Below are 16,621 nucleotides of genomic sequence, written 5' to 3'. Positions count from 1 at the left end.
AAAGTTCAATATCTAGGGCAATAGGGTAATAAAAAGCCATGTGAAGAGTCCGTATCAGGCGTGACTCCCAAAGCCTCTTAGTTATGAATTTGGATAAGAAAAAAAAGATCAGAGTTTAGTCCTCACCTGATTTAACTCCCAAAGAAACACAGTATGCTTTCCTTGTCTGCTGCCACAATCTGTATTAGGCCCTTTGAGATTTTTCATCTCATTGGTTTTCCTGTCTGTGTGTGGGTGAGGCAGGTCCCCTGCGGCCTGTCTGTGGTCACCCTCCGCAGAGAGCAGCCTCAGAGTGGTCGCTTTCTAGTTAGAAGTAGGGCATTTCGTACACAATTAAGAACTGACATTTGATGGCAGTTTCTGCTGTTAATTTGTTATACTCGTCTGACATTTTTAAAACTGCTTTGGAGTTTAAGGTTGTACTTTAATTGCTGAAACAATTCTAAAAAATTTTGAATATTGTTTCGATAACTTTTAACTGTGTGATTTCTAACATACTCTTCTCAGATTCTGTGATGTCACTGCCTAAATGTCTTTTTGAGCTTCAGTTTGTCAAACTGTTACTTTCTTACTGCATGTTTCTCCCCTTTTTTGCCCCACCATGCCACACATAAGGCCATGTTTTTATAAAACGCCTCAAAAATCCCTGACGATCTGTAAGTTTCACAACCATTTTTATATGCAGTGTCCTTGTGATGGTTGCTTGTTTTAGAACACATACCAGGCATCAGGAAACCCAGGGTAGAGTGTAGCAGATCGGTTTGGGGATGACAGCCACGTTTGTGGTGTCTCTCCCTTCTGTGGGAGTGGCTCCAGGAGCTGCACCCCTGCTCTGGCTACAACTGATTGAGTCAGAACATCTGATATTGCCTTGGCCAGCTAGGTTGTCTCTCCTGGGCATTTAAAATCCAGGTTCTAGACACTGAAATTTAGCATGGTTAGAGCTAAGTTATGTTATTGGTGGTACTCTAGAGAAAAAATCCTTGAGTTCTCTATTCTAAGCTCTCTGAGATATATTGGTTCTTATCCTTCCTCCATCTTTTTTTTTTTGAGTTGGAGTCTCACTCTGTTACTCAGATGGGAGTGCAGTGGCCGCTCCCGGCCACTGCAGCCTCAGCCTGCTGGGCTCCAGCGATCCTTCCGCCTCAGCCTTCCAAGCAGCTGGAACTACAGGTGTGCGCTACCATGCCCGGCTAATTTTTGATGTATTGTAGAGATGGCTCGCCAAGTTGCCCAGGTGGGTCTCGAACCTGCGGGCTCAGGCAATCCACTCACCTCGGCCTCCCAAAGTGCTGGGATTACAGGCTGAGCCACCGAGCCCGGCCCTTCCTCCATCTTTTAAAAATGTATTTGTTTTTTAGAGACAGAGTCTTGCTCTGTTGCCCAGATTTGAGAGCAGTAATGCACTCATAGCTCACTACAGCCTTGAACTCTGGGGCTCAAGGGGCCCTTCCACCTTAGCCTCCTGAGTACCTAGGACTCCAGGCACATGCCACCATGCCAGGCTGGTTAAAAAAAAAAAAGGAATCTGTAGAGACGGTCTCACTATGTTGCCCAGGCTGCTCTCCTGGCCTCAAGTGATCCTCTTGCCTTGGCCTCCCAAAGTGTTGGGGTGACAAGCATGAGCTACCACCCACAGCCTCCTTCCCGAGTTTTAGTCATTCATCTCGCTTTGATTCTGAGACGATTGTTCTTTTTTTCCTCTGCCTAGCCAGAGATTATTTCTGTTGTTCACAAGTAAAATAAATCAATGAGCATGGCATTAGAATTGTGTGATGAGTCTGTCATGGAGAGCATTCCAAAAGCCAGTTAGTTTCCTCTTTTGCCTTTTGCTTTAGTTGCCTCTGCTAGTACCGTGTGCCTCTACCCTAGCCTCCCAATCTAGTTACTTGTTTAACTCAGCCATCACAAGCTAAGTGATGCCAGTTGTCTGCATTCCTTTTGCAGCTCGATTTCATATAGATGTGCACTTCCTGTAGACTTTCAGTCATATGCATGTGTCATACTACATTGTCAGGGTATGGCTGGCTTCTTGTGAGATAACAGCACCTTCGAGGTCAGGCACTGAGGCATACTCAGCTTTGATTCTTAGCACTGTGGACATAGAAGACATTAAATAAATTCTTGTTGACTTAATGATTCTTCTCTTATTATTACCACTTAACTCCTTCATTATTCATTTAGCAAATACAGGTTGGGTATCCCTTACCTGAAATGCTTGCAACCAACAAGAAGTGTTTGGATCTAGGATTTGTTTTTGAATTTTAGGCTATCAGCATATGAGCTATCTCGGGGATGAGACCTAAGTCTAAATACAAAGTTCATTTATGTTTCATATATACCTTATAGATACAGTTTGAAGGTAATTTTATACCTTATTTTTAATAATTTTGTGCGTGACACAAAGTTTGTGTCAGGGACTTTCCACTTGTGGCACCACATCAAGGCTGAAAAGTTTTCAGCTTTTGAGGTTTTTCATATTTTCTGATGGGGGTGCTCAACCTATACTGTGTTTGTGCGCGCGCGCGTGCTGCAGACCATTCTAGGCATATCTCAGAGAAGAAACCCTACAAAAGATGCCTGTCTTCCTAGAGCTTACCTTCTAGATAATTAAATTTTTTAACATAAGGAATATTGTGCTGTGTCATTGTGCAGATAGGATAGGTTCTATGTTATCCCTCCAGTTCTAATATCACATTTAATTGGTAAATGTCCATTTCAGGGGGAGAATTGGATGTTTGATGGACAAGGCATCTAGTACAGTGCTGTGCTGAGTACCCAGGGAGCACTCAAGAAAAATGCCTTTGGAGATTGTTTAAAGTTTGTGCTTTTGGAAAGTTGCCTGAACATACTATATTTCAGTGAATATGTGTAGCAATAACTGCTTCTTTGGAATGCTATGCTGTCAAAAAACAAAAACTCCTCAAATGTTTGCTTTGTAGTCTTGTTTATTTTATAGTTTTTGGTGCTCTTTTTGAAGGTACAGACATGCATACTTGGGTAAGTTAAAGTATGGATTTTATTTAAAACAGTTTCTTACCATTTGCCTTGTCATGGGAAGAATTCTCTTGTAACCTGACTGTTTCATAGCATGATGCTGGGCATATACATTATTAAAGCCTTTTTAAAGTCCTTGAAAACTGATCTGTAGTAAGTTCATGTAGCTTCAGTTCCAAAGAGAAATACTTGGCTCAGTAAATTTTCGTGGGGGGAATACTCACCACAAATACTTTCACTTTTTAAGCCAGAATTTTATCACCATGTTATTGAAAGTTGAAATACCAGGTAGAGAAAAGACTCCCCAGATCCTAAAATACTTGTTAGTATTTTGATATGTTTAACTGTGTATATTTTCTCTGCATTTTTAAGAAAGTTAGCTATAATATGCATATAACAAGTTTGTACCCTAGAACATGTTTTCAGAGTAACTATTTCAGATGACATTATGCGTTAGTGCGGTTAGAGGAGTCATGTTCTCCCTAAAACTTGGGCTTTATATCCAGGGTGATTATACTTGACTACTGTAAGCCTCAGTTTTATATCACGAGAAATACTGTTGTGAAGGATAAGTGAACTAACAGGAGGGACTAACCTGGCATTGGCTCTTAGTAGGTGCGTAGGAGATGTTAACTCCTCTTTTGCTCACCTGTTTAAGTTATCTTGGTACAGTGTGCCCTGTATGTTATTTGACTCTTTAAATAAAGGTTTTATAGTTCTCTCCTCTAAAGTAATTTTAATTTATGAAGCCCAAGAATGTTCTTATGTAAAAGAACTTGGTTACCTGTGTACTTGTATTTCTTTGAGAGATATAGTTAGATTTTTACAAAATAGATTTATGTCTGAGAAAGGCTTTTTTTTTTAGTTTTTATTTTAGCTCTTTATAATTAGTCTCCTATAGTCAGCTGGGGTGTGCTTTACAAATTTGTTTTGGAGAGGCTGGTTATTTTTCTCCATTTGGGAACCATGTCGTGTTAACCATTTCAGAGACTGGTTTCCTGTGGGGTGTTTCTTGATAGCTCTGGGTTAAGAATGCTGCTACATTCACTAGCCTAGGCAACATAGTGAGACCTTGTCTCTACAAAAAATCAGAAAATTAGCCGGGAATGGAGGCACACATCTGCAGTCCCAGCTACTCGGTAGGCTTAGGTGGAAGGATTTCCTGAGCCTAGGCGGTCGAGGCTGCGGTTAGCCATGATCGTGCCACTGCACACCAGTCAGAGTGACAGAGCGAGATTCTGACTCAAAAAAAGAAAACTACGTTTAAGTGCACACATTCCCATGTTTCAAAAAGTTGCTGAAAAATTTTAACACATCACTATCATTTTTGTTTGTGCTTTCTTAATTTTTTCACTTTATTTTCCAGAATGAACCTAGCGATCGAGAGGATGGCCTCCCCCAAAGACGTCACGCGGCAGACTCAGAGAACGATGAGCCCTCCAACCTGAACGCCAGTGACTCTGACAGTGAGGAGCTGCACAGGCCCAAGGACAGTGACTCTGAATCCGAAGGACACGCAGAGCCCCCTGTGAGTGATTCTGAAAACGAGGATGTCGGTCGGCGTGGAAGTGACTCTGAGAGTGAGGAGACCAGGAAAAGGCCTGGTAGTGACTCTGAGAACGAGGAGCTTCTCAACGGGCATGCCAGCGACTCCGAGAGCGAAGACGCCAGAAAGCATCCCGCCAGTGACTCTGAGGTTGAGGAGCTCCGAAAAAGTCCTGCCAGTGACTCTGACGCCGAGGATGCGCTAAAGCCTCAAGCCAGTGACTCCGAGAGTGAGGAGCCCCCGAGGCACCAGGCCAGCGGCTCCGAGAATGAGGAGCCTCCCAAACCTCGGATGAGTGATTCGGAGAGCGAGGAGCTTCCCAAACCCAGGGTCAGCGACTCGGAGAGTGAGGAGCCCCGGAGGCAGCAGGCCAGCGACTCCGAGAACGAGGCGCCTCCCAAACCCCGGGTCAGCGACTCCGAGAGTGAGGAGCCTCAGGAGGGGCCTGCCAGTGACTCCGACGCCGAGGACACCTCGAGACACAAGCAGAAGCCAGAGTCCGACGATGACAGTGACGGGGAGAGCAGGGGAGAGGACGCGGAAGTGCCGAAGGACTCCTTTCGTTCAGACAGCCATGCAGACAGAGAAGCGTTTCCCCGTTCTGACAGCGAGGAGGAAGAACCCAAAAGGCCGAAGGTTGGCAGTGATGGAGATGAGGACAAGGAGGGCGAGGAGGACAAAGTAGCAAAGCGAAAAGCCACCGTGCTGCTCGACAGTGAAGACGAAGAGAAAGCATGTGAGGAATTCTTTGGGGCCGTGGATCAGCAGCTTCACGTGTGGTCTAAGCTCGTAGCTGTGAAGCACTGTGTCGTCTTCTGTTACACAGATCTGCACTGTGTGCTTCAGCTTGATGTTCTGAAATGTCATAAGACACTTGTTTCCCCTCATTATCCTTGACTGAGCTTAATGTTAAATTTCCTTTAGGCTGTTCTAGCAGCACCTATTAATTTCTGACTTCCTCAAAGTAGTAAGCTAAACCCAGAGACAGTGGGAGTATACGACTTAATTTTTTTTTAGCTGGATGGGGTAATAGTGCAAAGAAATAGGCTTACGTGAAAACCCTGACTAAATTTGGAGTTAGCTGTGGATCTGTATGGCAACTAATTCACTAGGTCCCGTCCAAACAATAACTGAGCTCCCACAGATACCTGTCTTTATTGTTAAACATTGTTGAATACCCAAATGTAGGAATGCTTTGGAAGGATTCTATTTAGGGTCACCATTCTATTTATACTCAGCAGAGTATTCCAGTCTTTGCTTCCTGAGACATCATTTTCACACGTAATTTTTCCTTGATTACTTTTTAATGAAATTTATCTTTTTTGCAAAAGACATATTCCTTTAGAAACTGACAGCTATGTAAGGAGAAGGAAAAAGAGTATTATACATGCTGCCAGTTTGTTTAGGAAGATGAGTAATTTCAAACTGACCAGCATCAATAAAAGAACCTGAGAATTATTTCGTTTTTTTGTTGTTGTTGCTGTTGTTTTTGAAGTCTCACACCTTTGCCCAGGCTGGAGTGCAGTGGCACGCACACTCACGGCTACTCCCGCGTCGACCTTCTGGGCTCCAGCAATCCTTCCGCCTCAGCCTTCGAGTAGCCAGAACCACAGGCACGCTACCACGCCCAGCTATTTTTATTTTATTGTAGAGATGAGGTCTCGCCAAGTTGCCGGAGCTGGTCTTGAACCCGCGGGCTCAGGCAGTCTACTCGCCTCGGCCTCCCAAAGTGCTGGGATGACAGGCCGAGCCACCAAGCCTGGCTGGGAATTATTTCTAAGAACTTTCTAGTCTTTTATTTCTGCTATTACTAGGCAATGGAAGGAAAGGCCACCATTGTTGCCCACTTTTATAGTGGTGATGTATTTCTTCACTTGTTGGTCATTTTTCCTAAGCAAAATGACAGTTTGTAATAGGACCTGAATGAGCCTTTTTCTTTCATTGTAGATCATATGTCAGGAAATTGTGCGTTTTTTTGGTTTTTTTTTTGCCATGTACTGTCATTCTAAAGTATCTGTGATACCTAGTAATACAACAACCGTGACAAAATAAGATGAATGTTGGCTTTGTTTTTCAGCAGCAGCAAAGAAGAGTCGTGTTGTCTCTGATGCAGATGACTCTGACAGTGATGCCATATCAGACAAATCAGGCAAAAGAGAGAAGACTATAGCATCTGACAGTGAGGAGGAAGCAGGGAAAGAAGAATCACCCGATAAGAAAAATGAAGAGAAGGATTTATTTGGTAGTGATAGTGAGTCGGGCAATGAAGAAGAGTAAGTGCCAGTATAGCGTGAGTTTTCAAGGATTTTTAATTAGGCAGCGGAGAGAGATTTGAGGTGTAATATGATATGTCCTGCATAATTGCATGACTTGTAGATTTAGGAGTTTAGTTCCTGAACCACTGCTAGACATGGCACCTTGGGTGGATCTCAAAAAGTGCATTTTAAGTGAAAGAAAGTAAAGAAGACATGTTCGAATTCTTTTCCTTGAAGTTCACAAGCAAAACTAATCTGTTGTCATGGAAATCAGAATGGTGGTTATCTCTAGGATGTGGATATTGGGGGACAGGCTAGAAGGGACCAGAAGGGAACTTACAGAGGGAAGGTATTGTTCTATATCCTGATTAGGTTGCTGGTTACATGAGTGTGTATATTTGTTAGAACTCACTGAACTGGACACTGCATATTTTACTGTGTGTAAGTTATACCCTATTCTAAAAAATGGTTCCTGTGCAAATGGGAAGAAAACAATTGGGTATTTTTATATTTGTTCCTTTTCTAGAAATCTTATTGCAGACATATTTGGAGAATCTGGTGATGAAGAGGAAGAAGAGTTTACAGTAAGTAAAAGGTGGAACTATTTCGTCTAAATGTTTTTGCAGCAGTAGTTTCTTTTTTCTTTTCTTTTTTTTTTGAGTTGGAGTCTCACTCTGTCGACCAGACTGGAGTGCAGTGGCCGCTCCCGGCCACCGCAGCCTCGACCTGCTGGGCTCCAGCAATCCTTCCACCTCAGCCTTCCAAGTAGCTCTAACTACAGGTGCGCGCTACCACGCCTGGCTAATTTTTGACTTATTGTAGAGATGAGGTCTCGCCAAGTTGCCCAGGCGGGTCTCGAACCCGTGGGCTCAGGCAGTCCACTCACCTCAGCCTCCCAAAGTCGTGGGATTATAGGCTGAGCCACTGAGCCTGGCTGCAGCAGTTGTTTCTAGTTGTTGCTTCCAACATAGTAAGAAGAAGCAACTATGATGTATTCAAGAGAGAGGTTCAGAAAGTGAAATAAAGGGCTACACAATGGCTTACAAGAAAAAATAAAGGGAAAACTGAATTCACGTGGAAGGAGCACATTAAGATATAATGAAAGGCATTTTATAATACTGAAGGGCAAGATTCACAAAATTTGGGGAACTCCTGATTCTTCTAGGAGCAGTCTTGGTAATTTGGACTAACTCTGCTAAGGATAACTAGAAAAACTAGACTAAGCATTTAGAAATCTGCTCATTATCTAGGAAAAAGTTAACAAAGAATTGCCAAGCTAAAAGACAGACCTAAAGCAGTAACTCAGCATTTAGAACTTTTTCTGAGGGAATATTTTCCTGTCGGGGTGATAAACTGCTCATATTTTTGACATCCTCAAGACTTGGAGGTAAAAGTTGGAGTTCAAGGCCTATTGAGGTTAGACGACCCTGTAGACCCCATTCCCCACATTGAGGCTCCAAAGAGCAGTACCATAGGATTAAAGGTGAGCAGGAGTTGGCCTATGCTCAGATGTTGGCCATCTTTGACTCATATAGCAGGCTAAAGAACCTTAGTCTCAGAAGTTTGATTACAGTGGTTAAGATTTTCATATATGCGATATGATAAGATAACATTAAAAGGAAACAATAGTAACAACAGACAATATAAATAGACAAAGGGTGCTAGATTTTTTTCTTCAGATGGACTCTCATTCTGTTACCCAGACTAGAGTGCATTGGCCCAATCATAGCTCACTGCAGCTACCTAGCACAGAGCTCTTGATAGGTGGTTGTTTATGTCCTCCAAGCTTATTCGTCTTCAGCACCACCTTTGCTTTTCTTGCTTCTTTTCATTTCCATATGAACTTTAAACCGAATTTTTATAAAAATTATAAAGCATAGATAATATTTTGTGAATGCAATACAATTAAACTGAAAATTAATAATAAAAATAGCCAATAAAACATTCTTACCACTCAGAAACTTAAAGCTAATTTAATCAGTTCATGAGTCAAAAAAGAAATCAGTACTGTTTTTTACCAACTCAAGAGAGAGTGGCAGTTGAATAATTGAGAATCTAATTCACGATGATAGGACAATGACAAAGTAAACCCCAGGAAAAAATAAAGGAAAAATCCTTTCACCATGTAGAAGAGACTGTTTGGACACCATCCTCATGGAGCTCACACTCAGTAAAACTCCACATTATATGACAAGATACTTAACTAGTTTGAAGAGTTAACCTAGTTAACTAGTTTAAAGATTATAGTTTCAGTTCAGTGAGATGAACATCCTAGGTGAACCATTGGGAAGGTTTCTCTAAGTATAATATTAAAGTTAGAGCTATAAAGAAAAGACTGGCCATTTCATTTACATAAAATGAAAAATTATGCCTAGCAAACATTAATATAAACAAAATAAAGTGGTACAAATATAGGGATTGTACAGTTTCTGTGATTGAGGACTATTTCTAGTTTTTAAAGAGATTTTATATACTGGTAACAAAAAAATGAATAGCCTACCAAAAAAATGAGCATAGGTGTTGAAAGTTCACAGAAAAAGAATTACAAATGGCATTGTAACATGAAAAAATGTTCAACCTTACTCTCGGTGAATACAAATAAAGCCTCACTGAGATGCCTTTTGTGTTTTGGTCCAGAGATTGGTGGATATCAACATTTGAAAAATGGCTACAGTAGTAAGAAGGTGCACTTCCTTATACTTTGCTGAAAGGAGAGGTGATTTTTATAACCTATGGAAGATAATTTGGCAAATATTTCTCAGAATTTCAAATATATGAAGCTAAATGTCCTTAGGCAAATATGTAAACGAATTATGGTGACAACCCTATGGTGAAAATAGTCTAAAGCTTTAAAAAGAATGGGATTACTTAATTAGATTTTCTTATTAAACTTGGAACATGCAAAGCAGTACTCCATACCCACTGTGAATACTATGCTGCTATTTGCTTAATAAGAGGGGATACTGAGTACATGTGTGTTAAAAAGCTTATATAAATGTAGACTACTTCTGGAAGGAAACTCAAGAAATATGGTAAGACTATCTTGCTATATGCCTTTTGCTCCCTATTTGATTTTTGTTCTTTGTGAATGTATTACTTTAAAAATGAAAAAAATTAACAGAATTATACAAAAGAAAAAATTTATACAGAAGAATATCTGTAAGGTCATGATAACTTTGGCTAACTCACTCTGCATTTAGGGTTTTAATCAGGAAGATCTGGAAGAAGAAAAAGGTGAAACACAGGTAAAAGAAGCTGAAGATTCAGATTCTGATGATAACATAAAGAGAGGAAAACAGTAAGTTTGTTTGTTTTCAGGAGTTTGTTGAAGAGAAGTTAAAAAATGAAGTTAGAGACTACTAAACCTTGTCTTTTGTTTTTTCATTTTGGTCCTATTAAGTTTAAGAGAGAGTTTTTGTCCATTTTACTTCTCTATATACAACGTTGTGGGCGGATTATTTACTGTTGTTTTTTTTTCTTTCACTTTCTATGTACTCAGTTGTCTTAATTTATAAAGTTATATAGCACCAGCCTCTTAATCTATGATTCACCAAGAAATAATTTTAAAAATAGTCTTTTTGAGAGAAAAGCTGATAAAAGGAGATGGGGAGAAAAGTCTTAACTTCAGAATAATACATGATTGTATTTCACTTTTGTTGGATAGCGGGAATCTGTTCAGAAAATTTGAGATTTTGAAAGGTGTCATAAAAGAGTAGAATGATTAGTTACTGAATGATAATGCTTTAAAAAGTGGTTTTTTTTAAGGCTGGGCACTGTGGCTCATGCCTGTGATCCCAGCACTTTGGAAGGCCAAGAGAAGAGGATTATGTTAGCCCAGGAGTTAGAAACCAGTCTGGGCAACATAGCAAGACATTATCTCTACAAAAATACTTTAAAAATTAGCCGGGTATGGTACCATTTACTCGGGGAGCTGAGATGGAGGGATCACCTGAGCCCAGGAGGCTGTGATGAGCTGTGATTGTGCCACTGCACTTCAGCCTGGTCAGCAGAGTGAGACCCTTCCCCATCTCAAAAAAAAAAAAAGGTTTTTATTTCAATTCCTAGTGGCATGCAAGAATTAAACTAAAACAGTTTGGCATTACTTTTGGAAGCTGAATTGGAAACAGAATGACTTAACACCCTCTTTTAAGTAATAATTCTCAAGAAAGCCATAAAAGATTGAGACTCTTAGCAAGCCTATAGATGTCCTTTTTTATGTTAGTCACATGTTTTTAGAGTTACACCTCTTATCACTGAAAAGCAGTTTTATTTTTTCACTTGTTCCTACGTTCAAGTAATTCAGCACCAAGCAGGGCAACTACTTTTGAATGAGTCCCCTGATTGAGAACTTGAAATACTCCTCCTTAAGCTGATAGATGCAGGTGTAAATATAATGTATGAAACGTTTAGGACTATTACTGATTAATGTATAACACTACAGGAACCTAAAATGAAGTGTAGGATCATCCGTTCTTTTAACAGCAAGTTGTAAGTACAGTCATGCGTCACTTAACAGAAGGAATTCATTCTGAGAATCATGGCATTAGGCGATTTCATTACTGTGTGAACGTCATAGAGTATACTTCCACAAGCCTCGGTGGTATAGCCTGCTACTTATTTGGGCTAAATGGTACAGCCTATTGCTCGTAGACTACAATCCTGTACAACTCGTTGCTGCACTGAATACTGTAGGCAGTTGTAACACAATGGGTAGCTAAGCATAGAAAAGGTGCAGTAAAAAGATGGTATAAAAGATAAAAAATGGTATGCCTGTGTGGGCACTTACCATGAATGGAGCTTGCAGCAGGACCGGAAGGGGCTCTGGGTGAGTCAGAGAGTGCTGAGTGGATGAGAAGGCCTAGGACGTTTAGTGTGCAGCTCCTGCAGACTTTCTGAACACTGCACATTTAGGCTGCATTAAGTTTGTGATATAAATATAAATATGCATATTTTTAATAATAAGTTACCTCTAGCTTAGTGGGTGGCCACCATCGTGCACGCAGCTCATCGTTGACCAAAATAGCGTCAAGCGGCCTATGACTGTACTTGCACTTCTAAAAGAACGTAGCATTTCGTTGAGTTAGGATGAAGAAATGTGGTGTTCTTAATTGTGATCAAAGTTATCGTGTTTAAAAGGAAGCTTGATTTCACTTGATTTTTGTTACTTTAGTATGGACTTTCTGTCGGATTTTGAGATGATGCTGCAGCGGAAGAAGAGCATGAGTGGCAAGCGCAGGCGGAACCGTGATGGGGGCACCTTTATTAGCGACGCAGACGACGTTGTGAGCGCAATGATTGTCAAGATGAATGAAGCTGCTGAGGTGAGATGGGTCACTTCCAGGTTCACCTTTTCTTTACCCCACTCAGTTGCTTGGGTACTTCTTTTTTGATGCTCAACCTTTACTTAAACTACCTTTAAGATACTTTTCTTCCCCTCTTTCTTTCTTTTCTTTCTTTTTCTTCCTTCCTTCTCTTTCCCCTTCTCCCTTCCCCCTCCCCCTCTGCTTTAATTTTTTTTTTTTCTGAATAGGAAGACAGACAGCTGAACAACCAGAAAAAACCAGCACTGAAAAAATTAACTTTGTTACCTACTGTGGTTATGCACCTGAAGAAGTAAGTATTTTGTTTTCTTGAAACAGGTATTTTCCTTTTAATGGAATGATAATTCAAATGATGTGCTGATGTTCTAGGGATATTAAATACTGATGGCCTTCTGTCAGTTCATAGAAAAATAATAAATAAAATGTCCTAAATTCTATTTTTTCATAAATTTATATTAAACCTTGATGCCTGATGTATACAGAACAAATAGAAAATGGATATTAATGAGAGAAAAGCTTGGAAACTCCTAATTTTGTTCTTTACAGACAGGTTTGGGTCTGTGACAGTTGTATCTGTATTCCCAATCTGTGAAGATTGTATCTGTTTTCCCACCGTGATTGTAAGCAGCAAATCTTGGGAGGCTGCACTCGAAGCACACGTTGTAGAAGGCTGACATGGCCCTGTTGCATTATAACTGTCGATCCTTCTGAAATAATGATATCCTTCCTTAGTAAATCCTTGTTACCAAATATCTACATTGTTTTGTTCATAGTTCTGAGCACCTTTGCTTTCTCTTTGCACTAAGCCACAGCCCACTTTTGCTGACAGAAGAAATGCGTTTAGTGCGTTAGTGAGCCACTGGCATGACTTAGAACGTCTGTAGCTAGAAAATGGCTTCCTCTGTTCCAACAGGAAAAACTGGCAAGTTTAACATAGATAATTTCATGTTTTCTATCAAAACATAACTAATTCTAGTTCATAAAATGGAATTTAAATATTGGTGTTAAGATTTTTTTCCAGCCGGGCTCGGTGGCTCAGCCTGTCATCCCGCGCCTTTGGGAGGCTGAGGTGAGCGGATTGCCTGAGCCCGCGGGTTCGTGACCCGCCTGGGCAACTTGGCGAGACCTCATCTCTACAATAAATCAAAAATCAGCCGGGAGTGGTAGCGCATGCCTGTAATTCCGGCTACTCGGAAGACTGAGGCGGAAGGATTGCTGGAGCCCAGCAGGTCGAGGCTGCGGTGGCCAGGAGCGGCCACTGCACTCCAGTCTGGGCGACAGAGTGAGACTCCAACTCAAAAAAAAAAAAAGATTTTTTCCTGCTAGGAGAATGATATTCTCCTTGGGGTCTTGCAGAGAATAGCACAAATTCCCACTTCACCACCACATGAAACTCTTTTAGAGTCACTATTCTCATAGATAAAATTACTTTCTTAGTTGAAATGATTAGAACTCATTGTTCTGTCTGTACCATTCATATCAGCGTTTATCTTGTATAATTTGAGATTGTTTTGTTTTGAGCAAATTATCTTTGTCAAGCCTATGTGTTTTTGGAAAACAGGAACTAAATTTCGTACTGCTTTTAAATCAGAATATGTGTAAATATTGAATGTACATAGTAACTTTTTTAAATCAGTTTTTGGAAACATCACTAAATATGTAAGAAAAGTCAGAAGAAAATGTAGTAGAACCACATTCATACACTTACCTTTTTAAAAATATTATTGCAGGCAGGACCTTAAAGAAACCTTTATTGACAGTGGTGTGATGTCTGCCATTAAAGAATGGCTCTCACCTCTACCAGATAGGAGTTTGCCAGCACTAAAGATTCGGGAGGAGCTGTTGAAGATTCTGCAAGAGGTTAGAAGCAGACAATTTTTGACTTTTTGCTCTTTAGCAGTTATCTGATGTGGTTTGTGTTGTCATAACCTCTGCTATAGCCAGAAGAGGGGTCAGGAAAAAGGAACGTAACCTAATAAAATGAGACAGAAGACCTTATAGAAACTGTAGCTATAGCATTGAAGGGTAAAGATCTTGGAGCAGCTATGATGTGTCTTGAGAGTCTGAGAAGAATGGCAGTAGCAGATGTGTTTTGGGAAGCTACTAGAATTAGAACACCAGATTCAGAGTCACGTGAACTTGCATTGGAATCTTGAGCTGGGCCACCTTATGTGAATGTGACACCTTGGGCAAGATGCTTAACTTCTGAAAGAGTACCTGAGGAATCTTCTGTGTGCCAAGCACTGTGCTATGTGCTTTATATATGTATTAGTTCACCTATTCCTTGCAGTAAATCTAAGATAGGTATATTGTCTTTATTTTACAGGTGAGGAAATTAAGGTTCAAAGATGTTAAATGACTTGTCCAAGGTAACATAGCTAGAAGACGACTGTGCTTGGGTTCAGTCTTAGATCTGTTGGATTCTGAAGTCTGTGCTGACTCCTGTATTAAACTGCTAACTTCTGAGTTGGCTTAGTCACACTTTTTCACATTGTTAGGTTTCATTTCAGCTCAGTGGTAATACTGAACTCCCATCTTGTGGTGTGAACACAAAGTCGCTTTGTGTTCTATGTCTGTAGATCTTGAAAATGGACTTTTTTATTCTATTGTGAATGATCTAGGTCTTGAAGGTGCTCTAGAGCAGATTAGCACAACTCCCAGCTTCTGAGTGATTAATGTGTGTCTGTGTGTTTATGTTCCCCAGCTGCCTAGTGTGAGCCAGGAGACCCTGAAGCATAGTGGGATTGGACGAGCAGTGATGTATCTCTATAAGCACCCCAAGGAGTCAAGGTCCAACAAAGACATGGCAGGGAAATTAATCAGTATGTAAATTTTGCTTTCTGTTTGTTGCGTTTATTTCTACATAGAGCAAGACATGTACCCATGTTTGTTTTAAATGAGTCAGCAAAGTGGAATCAAAAATTTTTGAATAACTTCTTTGCAGGTACCAACTTTTTCTCTTAGGCTTAAACTGCTTCTCAGCATATTTAAGTATGTGATCCAGTATTTAATACAGCAAGTAAAAGTGAGCATTTCCTAGTCATGGATCAAGAGCATAGAGAAAAGTTATAGTGCAGTCCCTGGAGCTGGTCACATCTGGGTTCAGATTGTATATCTGCCCCCTATCTTACTGCATATCCTTAACTAGTGATTTAAACTCTAAGCCTTGGCCTTCTCCTCCGTAAAACTGAGGTAATTGTTTTCTTTGGGTTCTTTTAAATATTAAATGGGAGGATATGTATAAAGTACTGTGCCTAACATATAATAAGCACTCAAGAAATAGTAGGCACTGCTGCTACTGCCGTTTGCATAATGGTCTCCAGAAACCATTTTGCATGTTCTTATTTAATGATACCAGACAAATGCAGAGGAGTCTAACTGAAATCCCTCTAACCAGATACCATATTGTTTATAAAATCCTTCAGTTTTAAAAATGCAATCCTTATTTGTTTTTGTTTTTCACCTTAACTCTTCCTGTTTTTTCATGTTGGAAAGGAAATTTTAAAACTTCAGGGCTAGATTGAAAAAGTAACTACTTCTACAGTTGAATACAGTAATTATTTTTCTATTGAATTTTTAAGATTATCAGAGCTTTGGGGTTTTGTTTTGTTTTGTTTTGCTCTTGCTTTAGACTGAGAGGAGACGAATATTCCCACTGGTATCCATGACTTACTACAGCAGTGATTCTGAATCCAGGGGTGGAGTCAGTGGGGTGGTTTTAAAAGATAGATAAGGTAGACCCCCTAATAATCTCTTTTTTCTTCTTTGTGTGACAACACCTATGTTCTGTCTATAAAGATCCTTTCTTGTTTCATAATGCAGCAATAAACTACATTAGGCCAGGTGCAGTGACTCATGGGTGGGAAGATTGCTTGAGCCCAGAGTTTGGCAACAACAACATAGTGAGACCTCATCTCTACAAAAAATTTTAAGAATTAGCTAGGCGTGGTGCACGCCTGTAGTCCTAGCTGCTTGGGAGTCTGAGGCGGGAGGATTGTTTGAACCCGGGAGTTGGAGCCTGTGGTAAGCTGTGATTGTGCCACTGTACTCCAGCCTGGGTGACCTAGTGAGATTCCAACTCAATAATAATAATAATAATAATAATTAATGAAATGAAAAAAGCTACACTATGTCTCAGAGCAGAAACATCACTTGGCACCTCTGGATGTTGGCTAAACAGTGAGCACGTAGTACTTTATTTTGTGATTATCTTAGCATTATACTTAATGAAGTACAAACTCTATACCTGCACTATTAAAATGTTATTTTTAAAGATTAGACCGATCTGTCAGGTAATAAGGGGGCTTGTTTTGGGTTAGGATAAGAAAATAGAAAGATTTTCTATTTTCAGCTAACTTAGAAATTAGGCTGCCTTCAAAATAAATTTTTTAAAAATGTAAGATAGAAGAAATTAGCCTGTCTTTATGACACATCAGCCTAGCTAGGCTAATTGGTGACTATCCAAGCGGGTCCTATGTTACTACTTCTTAATCCCCATGATG

The 16,621-nt window shown here is 40.3% G+C and overlaps 1 protein-coding gene across 1 annotated transcript in view; it reads left to right on the top strand.

Annotated features, from left to right (window-relative positions):
* Nucleotides 1-16,621, top strand: part of IWS1 (IWS1, SUPT6H interacting protein) — a 39,166-nt gene that overhangs the window by 13,140 nt on the left and 9,405 nt on the right. The window contains exons 4-11 of the mRNA XM_021713286.1: nt 4,364-5,279; nt 6,621-6,816; nt 7,325-7,382; nt 9,999-10,096; nt 11,969-12,119; nt 12,329-12,411; nt 13,850-13,979; nt 14,824-14,941. Of these exons, the coding sequence (XP_021568961.1) occupies nt 4,364-5,279; nt 6,621-6,816; nt 7,325-7,382; nt 9,999-10,096; nt 11,969-12,119; nt 12,329-12,411; nt 13,850-13,979; nt 14,824-14,941 (1,750 nt within the window). The remainder of the gene's footprint in view (nt 1-4,363; nt 5,280-6,620; nt 6,817-7,324; nt 7,383-9,998; nt 10,097-11,968; nt 12,120-12,328; nt 12,412-13,849; nt 13,980-14,823; nt 14,942-16,621) is intronic.

This window comes from Carlito syrichta, unplaced genomic scaffold, assembly GCF_000164805.1.
Source record: "Carlito syrichta isolate Samal-C Ts95f unplaced genomic scaffold, Tarsius_syrichta-2.0.1 Scaffold304402, whole genome shotgun sequence".
Lineage (NCBI taxonomy): Eukaryota > Metazoa > Chordata > Mammalia > Primates > Tarsiidae > Carlito > Carlito syrichta.
The sequence above is the reverse complement of the archived record's forward strand: the minus strand, read 5'-3'. Positions and strand labels throughout refer to the sequence as shown.